Source organism: Silene latifolia, chromosome 5, assembly GCF_048544455.1.
Source record: "Silene latifolia isolate original U9 population chromosome 5, ASM4854445v1, whole genome shotgun sequence".
Classification (NCBI taxonomy): domain Eukaryota; kingdom Viridiplantae; phylum Streptophyta; class Magnoliopsida; order Caryophyllales; family Caryophyllaceae; genus Silene; species Silene latifolia.
Window position 1 is genome coordinate 32102662 of NC_133530.1, and position 9203 is coordinate 32111864.

Consider the following 9203-nt stretch of genomic DNA (forward strand, 5'->3'; position numbering starts at 1 on the left):
TGGCGAGAGAGCGCCAACCAACACTTTCAAATGAGTCACGACTCACGACCTTACGAGATAGTGCTTAGGGAACATTAGTCTCGATTAACAATGTCTATACACAAGAGTATTTATCAAATACAAAGACAACAATCATTGATTAATGTAAGCAAAGAGCAAGTAAGAGTAGACGTTTAGATAATAACAAAAAGTTTGCCTTATATTATCATTTAAGTATGAAGTGGTAGTGTTTGGATCATTTTATCCGTTAAAATGTATTGTCGTCTTGAGTAGAACTAAGACCCTATTCTTTCTGGCTTATTTTCAGTTTACTTCACTTCAGCTCTACTCAGTTCATTTCAGTCGACTTAGTTCAACTCGATTCGATTCGGTTTCATTTCAAGATAGCTCCATTCATTCAAATTCACTCACTTGATTCACTCCACTAAATTCAGCCAATTTTAATTTTGCGAATCTTAAACTTAATACTTTTTATTAATATTATATATTTATTAATATTATTTTTATTATTTTAATATTATTAATATTATTATTTATTATTATTGTTATTGTTATTATTATTATTATTATTATTATTATTATTATTATTATTATTATTATTATTATTATTATTATTATTATTATTATTATTATTATTATTATTATATCATTAATTTATTATTAATTAATCATCCTCATTATTGTTGTTATTATTATGAATATTATGGTTATTAAAATAAATAATATTCATATTAATATAATTAATACTATTATTATTGTTGTTATTATTATTATTATTATTATGAATATTAGTTAACAATAATATTATTAATAACATTGTTAATTTTAGTATTACTATTATTAATGCTTAATTATTTTTTCATATACAGACTTTACTCTTTCACATACATTTTTTTATAACGTTCTATTTTGTACCCTTTTCACCTAAAACTGATCCAAGTGAACTCTTAAATCAATATTTTTCCCTAAAACTTAATTTAATTGCTCAAATGACTAAAAACTTACAAGATGAATTCTAATTTATCAAATAATAAATTAATTTACTTGTTATCAATCATTAATATTATTTGTTGAGTTTTAATTAATCAACCAAATTTTATTTATTTGTTAAAAATGAAATTAAGGTCTGACAATTTTTATTTATCTAATTAATAAAATTGGGATTGTTGGTGCTTCGTGATGACTACCTAATCAGTCAAATTAGGATGATAAACGGCTAGACTTTGAACATCAATCTAGCAAGCTGGGGCCGGATATGGGCTAGGTTCACGTTCAATTTTTTGCCCATGAACAAGCAAGTTAGCGGGTTGAGGACGAGTTAGTAAAGCCGGCCTTTGTATTTTTCTTACCTGCTTATTTAGCGACAAAAATGAGTCACAATTGATGACCGACCTATGGACAACTCTATTACAACAAGGTAGGATTGGTAAAATAAGAAATAGAGGAGAGGTGTTTAGGATAAAGCAAAGAAAGAGTGAAAGAGAGGTTGGGTTGGGATAAGAGAGAAGGAAGAAAGGTGGGAAGCTGGAGGGTGGAGCTGACATTTACATTGGATACAGTAGATAAAAATGGTAGGCTCAAATTCATGTTTAACGTTGCGCCATACATCATCCATCACTCCTCCTTATTTTTCGCCATTGTTATCTTTTCTTCATTCTCAATTTCACAATCACAATCACCATAATCATCATCTTCATCTTCTTGTTGGTACTACTACCAATAATAATGGGCATAACCCTCTTTTATTATCCGCTCGACATTCCTCCTCTTTAATGTCAACCTCCACCAATAACAACTCCGGCTTCTTCAGCGCCGACGATCCTTTCGCCGACACTGACGTTGACGAGGATGACACCTCTTTTCCTGATATCGACCGTTGGGATGTTCTCGGTCTCGGCCAAGCTATGGTTTGTCTTTTTCCACTCGCATTTCTCAATTCATTATTTACATTTGATTAAAATACGCCTAGCCAATGAATCAAAATGGAAATAATCAGTTGACCAGTTGACCTTTTACTCCTTCTGTTCCGAATCATTTGTTTATTTTTGATTAAAATAACTTTCACCGGGAATAGAAAATAGGAAAGGTTAACAAGTGATTGAGACGGATGGATGGAGTATTTGATTTACTGCTTCCCCTTGTGTTCTGGTCTCAATTAAAAATGGCTGAATAATCAAATACAGATTCCGCTACCTCATGCTTCTGGTTTCATGTTCAGCTTTTAGAATCTGATAATACAAATGCGTAGCTGGTTATTGGTATTATAAGGTATAAAACCCATGATTGGACCTCAACCATCACCTTACGTTTTAAACCAATGAGCTGATAGTTGAGGTCCAATCATTGCCTTTACCCCTTAATATTGAGGGTAATGAATATCGTAGTGGCTGCTGTCGTTGATGGTTCCTAGGTAGATTCATGTTAGTCAACCGAATGCCAAATCAGTTGCGATTGCAATTTAGGCTCTGATGCTGTTGTTATATTAACGCCGACTATTAGGTCTTGATTGTACTATGTAAAGTTTCTTCTAGGCAAAGATATATACTACACACTGTGTTAGCGGGGTTGTCACTGTCTCTGTCTTGCTATTCGTGCATTTTGATTTGATTCCGCTCTTTCTCTGCACATGTAGGTTGATTTCTCCGGGGTGGTAGATTATGAGTTCCTGGATAAATTGGGCTTAGAGAAGGGGACAAGGAAACTTGTCAACCATGAGGAAAGAGGAAAAGTTTTACGTGCTATGGATGGTTGTACTTACAAGGCTGCTGCTGGCGGATCTCTTTCCAACAGCCTTGTTGCTCTTGCCAGGCTCGGTAGTCAGTCTGTTGGAGGCCCTATTCTAAATGTAGCTATGGTTGGCAGTGTTGGCAGTGATCCTCTCGGTGGGTTCTACAGGTCTGCTTTTTCATCCCTTTCTTACATATTAACATCTTTTTGGATTTCAAATGCGGGTTTGACCCTTGGATCTCCGCTCTCTTGGCTATTGCTTACATAATCTGGATCCTTATTGCATTCGTAGGGTCATTCTTATAGACTTCAGCCATTCCTTTGTTTTATACTCGTAGTTAACTAGTCCTTTGACTCCTTTCCATTATGTCATTTCTGTAGACTGATCTGCTGTAATGCTGTCTTGGTAAATTGACAAGTTGATTCTGACTTATTCCAAAATTTATATGTTGCTTGTTCCACTGCGTAGCAGCATTGACGGATTTTGATACTTTATGCAGGAACAAATTGCGTAGGGCAAGTGTAAATTTTCTTTCTGAGCCTGTCAAGGATGGGACAACCGGGACTGTTATAGTTCTTACAACTCCTGATGCTCAGCGCACAATGCTTGCATATCAGGTAGCCATAGTCTGTTATTTTAACAAGAATTATCTATGACGAAAAGAGGGGGAGAGACTGAGGAAGAACTTAGCCATTGTCTGCTATTTTCTCTCCGTCTGTCCCCATCAAGCATGGATCTTAAGATCTATAGTGTTATTCATTGGTTAGCACGTATTCATCGTGCTGTCAAAGTTTGATTGCGTTTTTGTGTTGAGTAGGGTTACACCACAATGTTGTAGACCCGGTGTACCCAAAACTTTTCCTTTTTGATTCTCAACTCTTCAGTTTCTACCTGTAATGTTTTCTCTGTTTGGATATTCGTAAAGGTTGTATGAAACATAGACCAATCTCATTGGAAATGCTAACAATTTGTAGAAATACTCAATTCAGCAGTTTAATGCATAAATTTATACGAGTTATAAAATCACTATATTTGCAGTCTGCTTATTACTCTGTCTTGTTTTGACTATAGGGAACATCGTCCACCATTAACTATGATTCTTGCTTGGCTAGCATAATTTCCAGAACCAATATCCTTGTTGTTGAAGGCTATTTATTTGAACATCCTGATACAATAAAAAACATAACAAAAGCATGCAAGGATGCACACAGCAAAGGAGCTCTCGTTGCAGTGACCGCATCTGATTTATCCTGCATTGAGAGGCACTATGATGATTTATGGTAAGCCTTGAATTTATGGACAATTTATATTACGATGACAAAGTCACCAATAGTAGTTCTTGAAGGTAGATGACCTCTTAACCATGATAGCCCAAGTTTGCATTGTGAACATATCTCATTGGGGGTATTATAAAAAAGAAACCTCTCTTATAAAGTCAATACGAGCTATAGTATCAATGGGGACATGAAGAAATAGTATCTGGAATATGATTGAGTTAGCAGTGCTCATCTTCCCTAGGATTCACCCTAACTAAACGATTCTCATGACCAAGCGAGTGCCTAAAGTATGACTGAAAAACAGCCCCTAAGACCGTGTCTTAGTCTCAACGACACAAAAAAGACAAGAGCAACCAAAAAACCCGACAGTTTCAACAACGCACCACAGCTAATTTTCTAGCAATTAAGAACTGCTAAAGGATAGCTCACACTTGTTTTTGGCGAAGGCTTCCTAGCCTTGTTCCGTTTACCAAGACTGAAGTAGTTTTTGACCACAGCCCAAACTTTTCATCAACCCCAATTGAAGTAATTGTCACTTTGATGTGTTGTAGGATAGAACCACGTAGAGCTTAAAGCAGGTCTTGTGGTTACAATTAGGCTAATAAGAACTACAGACTGGCTTATCTATACCCAAATTACTTCCCAGACTGATTTTATCAATCTTACTCTAATTTCAGGGAAATTATAGGGAACTACGCAGATATAATTTTTGCAAATAGTGATGAAGCTAGAGCTCTGTGTAATTTTTCGATGGAGGAAAGTCCGGCATCTGCAACAAGATATCTAAGCCATTTTGTGCCTCTTGTGTCTGTGACGGATGGGCCCAGTGGCTCCTACATTGGAGTTAGAGGGGAAGCTATATATATCCCTCCATCACCTTGTGTACCAGTAGACACGTGCGGAGCAGGAGATGCCTATGCTTGTGGGTTTTTGTATGGAATATTACGAGGAGTATCAGATTTGAAAGACGTGGGAACATTAGCAGCTAGGACTGCAGCAGTAGTTGTTGGGCAACAGGGTACTCGGCTTAGGATTCAAGATGCCGTGGATTTGGCAGAGTCCTTCGCTTTCCACCTTGAGAATTCTGCAATTTGACTAGGGATATTTTTCCTTGTAATATTTGGTAAGCATGTAGTTCGTCACATATTAGTCAGCTTGTCTATAGCATTTGTAACTGTTCTTTGTCCACCACTGATCAATGCTTGTCATATTAGGGCGCAGTTTATATACGCGAGCTACCTCAATTGTAAAATTATTGGAGTGTAATATTCATAATTATTTTGAAATCGTTACTCTTAACATGTACAAAGCGAGTGAAATCCCTTAAAACGTAAATACATCCTGTTAGTTAAGAAGATATTGAATCTTCTTATGCCAGATATCATACTTGTGTAATCGCCTCGGAACCAATATGGTAGCAGTGTCACTACAGACCATTTCCCAGGAAAGAAGACGACGCTGTTGTGTACTACACACAGGAAAGGAGAAACAAAAAGATGATGAATAGGGATCCAAAAAAGTGATTACTTGGTAAACAGAAATTGCCAAGTCAACCAAAGTGGCTTGGGTGTAGTGGAGTTTGGGAGTGCCTCAAAGCGTTGCAATGGCAACGAATTGAGAGGTCCCGGTTCGACTCCCTACACGGGAGTGCTGCGGTTACCTGTCATCCTAAATGATGTCTTACATGGCACACGTGGTTTGCAGGGTATTGCATGTGCACGGGGGGATTCAACTCATCGTCACCACAAAAAAAAAAAAAAAAAAAAAAAAAAAAAAAAAAAAAATTGCCTAGTCTGAGAGCTCAGAGTAAAACAGACCTGCTGTGAGTAAAGAAAATTTCTATACGTATAATAATCATCTGTTGGAAGGCCTTTCACAACAATTTGTCCGCTTCCCGAAACACCACCCTGCATCATAGTTCGAGTGATTAAAGCTTGGCTCACATTGTTTAATTAATTATCAGATTTAATCAAGGAAGTTGAGCAAGCAGCGGTTAGATATGGTAACCGTTCTTGCACCAGAAACGAAGTTCAGCAAAACATCTAACCTTTTGGGTTGGATCTCCAACATCCCGAAAGCTAATGATCTCTCCACATCGTAAGGCTCCATCAGAAAACTCTGCCTGGAAATCATGTCACGGGACATACATTACAGCATCAGACGACCGAGAAGATAGATTTACCTAGTTAACAACTAAGTTGTATTAACTTTTTAAGAGTCATACCTGGACGCCTTTGCTCGCTAAAAAATGCTTAAAATCAGCCATTTTGTAGTCCCCAATAAAAACCGACGGGTGAGGTGGGGGTTTGCTTGAGAGAGGGAGCAGTAACGGCATGTCTCCTTCGGTTTTTCCAACTTCAACATCAACCCAAGCAACTTCATATTTTCCATGCTGTTATGGAATGTTTTCATGGAGGAAAACAGAGAAATTAATTAAGTAGGTAAATGAATTTGAGACGAATGATTTCTGTATCGAATTTAAGCGAATTGACCATCATTAGAAATCAAAGATACACTTTATAAGTATAAAATTTACCAAAAACAAAAACGTAAATAATTCACTAAAACACCTTAAAATGGAATACGTAAAGAATTCATAGGAACTATGATTTTGAGGAGCACATACCTTCTTAAACGAAACATTGCTCATTAACTCCTCTGAAAGTTGTACCTGCAAAACGAAGAACCGAAAACGTTTTCGTTAAACGACCAACAACTTCACCCTAGCGCCTCAAAGTCAATATAATAGGAGTAAAAATAAACCGTGTTAATATATAATATAATTATGATAAAAGTAAAAACCTCCTTGAGTAAAATATTCAAGCCCTCAATTCCATACATACCTCGTACGCATCCGAATCAGGAGTCATGGCAACGATCTCTCAAATTTGAGGCGTCTTTAACTAGTGTCTCTCCTCGCTGAACTCGAACACTACACAACAATTATAATGACTTGGTTAAAATACGTTTCATGCTAGATGGAGGAATTGAATTATAATTATAATCCTAATATGCCCTTGTTACTTTTTATATTAAAATAACTTATACTAAAACAGCCCCAAAAATCCGCATCCTAAAACGTACGACATCAAACCCAATATACAAACAACCCAAGACTCGCTTTAACACTACAATCCAAGATCAAAACGAGAACGAGAACATAAAGGAATTCTAAGCAAAAGCGGAGTACGTACATTAAAGAGGGTAGAGGATTGATTACCTTATAAGCGGCTTGTGGAAAAAAACTTAGAAGTCGAGTATGAAAGCGGTGTAGGAGATCGAAGAGGAAGGAGACGATTGTTATTGTACGAGTGAGGCGTGAGGTAGATCGATGAAATTGTAAGAAGAGGAAGGAGGAAGTGAAACAAAACAAACGATAGAGAAGATTATTGTTAGGTAAATAAATTATATCTTCCAAAAATACAATATTCTATTTTTTAGGTTTGTATTTTGAGTATGTTGATAAATGCTTTTAAATTACATTCTAATCTAGTAATTATACTAGTTTGAATGTCCGTGCGTTATAAGGGTTTAATGTTTATATTTTATGTCTAATGATTTATTTACATACTAGTTGAGATTCCGTGCTTTTGCATTTGAGAGCTAAAGCGTGGTATTTGTGAGCTTGGCTTATATAGTCAGGGCCGTCTCAAGAAAAGTGGAGGCCCGGTGCAAGAAAAAAAATTAGGCCAAATTCTAAAACTTGCGTCGCAATCGTATGTGATATAAAAACCGATATAATAAAGTCCCCCGATCTCCGACTCTTTGTCCTTCCTCAAATAGCTGCAAATGCATTAAATTTTAGAACAATATTGAAAATTCATAAAACAAATAAATAATAAGTCAATAATAACGACACGATTCGCAATAAATCGACATTATCACCCAAAACAGAATAAGTAACCAATTTAATTATATACATATACTATGGAGTCTTTATTAAAACTCAAATTAAAACCTTTTACATCACATGATAGTTCAAATTAAAAACAAAAATAGTTGTGTTGTGTAATGTTTATAATCGTGAATACATAAAATATGGAGTATGAAATTCATTAAAATTAAGAAGAAATATTACCTCTTTGATCTCTTTGAAAATCAAGTGTGAAACTGCGATTTTATAGGCAATCGAAACTCAAACGGAAAGATTTATTAAAAATTGATTTGGGCTAAGTTTATGGGAGATGATAGAGCAAATCTAATTTTTTTGGGAAGGAGATTAATTATTTAGGGAAGGAAGTTGAGGATTAGAAATTGGATTACTCAGCCATGATTGAGTATGTGGCGTCCTTATTTCAATTTTTTTTTTTTTAACAATCACATGGATAATGTAAGGATTTGGGCCCAAAAATTTTGAGGCCCAGTGCCAGTGCACATAGAGCACCATGGCGGGCCTGTATATAGTAAGAATTCAAGATATTTATATAAATGAGTTGTACTGATAATAACTTGTAATGTACTGATTATAATGTTAGTGATAGTTCAAAAAAAAGTGTATTATTTAAAGGAACCCGTACAATCTGTCAATACGAGGAACTCTTAATAAAAAGAGGTATTATTGCACGGGTTCTTTAATCAAGTGGCCACTTTTTGACAGCCACATTACCAAGTTAACACCTAAATTTGACGGATTGTAAATTTAAGATCATGCTCATTAGTTTATATACAGCACATGGTTACCACTTGTCTAACTCAACTCAAGTTCTTTTGTCAATGCTTTGTTGTTATAATATTATCAGTAAAAGATGCAAGTTAGACGATTGTTGGACTAAAATAGTTATGTACATTGCAAATAATGCATTGAAATCAGGGACACGAGATTATGTTGCAGACAATTGCAACTAACTGACCTCCTCAAAATGTTCCCAAATATTACAGCCACTCACAATCTGATTCCGAGACATGCCTTTGCAAGCGTGTCTTTTAATTTAGGCAAAGGGTATAAAATGGAAAAATAATGAAAAAAAGTATAAGAAAGAGTAAAACGCGTCCATGAATGAGCAACTACGTTACTTAAAATGAGACAAACGGGGCCTAAATAAAGAAAAGATAAACAATGACTAAGCCCAAACCAACAACAAGAAGATGGGAGTGGGGTAGTGTTCTCATTTCTTTATGTGGTTTAGTAGAATAGACCAGCCGTCAATGACGTTGTTCGTGATTTTCGTTCCAGGTTCCAAAGACCACATGTCCTCCCA

General features: G+C 35.7%; 2 protein-coding genes across 2 annotated transcripts; one reads left to right on the forward strand and one right to left on the reverse strand.

Moving 5' to 3' along the window:
• The first annotated feature begins 1448 nt into the window (after positions 1 to 1448).
• Positions 1449 to 5291, forward strand: LOC141657197 (uncharacterized). Its single transcript, XM_074464348.1, has 5 exons — positions 1449 to 1907; positions 2633 to 2895; positions 3228 to 3345; positions 3800 to 4008; positions 4683 to 5291. Exons 1-5 carry the CDS (start codon positions 1569 to 1571, stop codon positions 5098 to 5100), a joined length of 1347 nt encoding a protein of 448 aa, XP_074320449.1. The 5' UTR covers positions 1449 to 1568; the 3' UTR covers positions 5101 to 5291.
• A 112-nt stretch (positions 5292 to 5403) lies between these two features.
• Positions 5404 to 7390, reverse strand: LOC141657198 (cleavage and polyadenylation specificity factor subunit 2-like). Its single transcript, XM_074464349.1, has 7 exons — positions 7226 to 7390; positions 6849 to 6937; positions 6632 to 6676; positions 6230 to 6397; positions 6053 to 6127; positions 5823 to 5912; positions 5404 to 5473 (listed from the first exon to the last, which is right to left on the reverse strand). Exons 2-7 carry the CDS (start codon positions 6873 to 6875, stop codon positions 5432 to 5434), a joined length of 447 nt encoding a protein of 148 aa, XP_074320450.1. The 5' UTR covers positions 6876 to 6937; positions 7226 to 7390; the 3' UTR covers positions 5404 to 5431.
• Positions 7391 to 9203: the final 1813 nt, after the last annotated feature.

Bases quoted from the DNA above. Each gene is read 5' to 3' on its own strand.
- LOC141657197 (XM_074464348.1), top strand. From the start codon at position 1,569: ATGGTAGGCTCAAATTCATGTTTAACGTTGCGCCATACATCATCCATC. The intron at 3,346-3,799 runs GTAGCCATAGTC...TTTTGACTATAG, and splicing joins GCACAATGCTTGCATATCAG to GGAACATCGTCCACCATTAA. The intron at 4,009-4,682 runs GTAAGCCTTGAA...CTCTAATTTCAG, and splicing joins AGGCACTATGATGATTTATG to GGAAATTATAGGGAACTACG.
- LOC141657198 (XM_074464349.1), bottom strand. From the start codon at position 6,875: ATGACTCCTGATTCGGATGCGTACGAG. The intron at 5,913-6,052 runs GTTAGATGTTTT...ACTATGATGCAG, and splicing joins TTGGAGATCCAACCCAAAAG to GGTGGTGTTTCGGGAAGCGG. The intron at 5,474-5,822 runs GTCTGTTTTACT...TCCTGTGTGTAG, and splicing joins ATTTTCTTTACTCACAGCAG to TACACAACAGCGTCGTCTTC.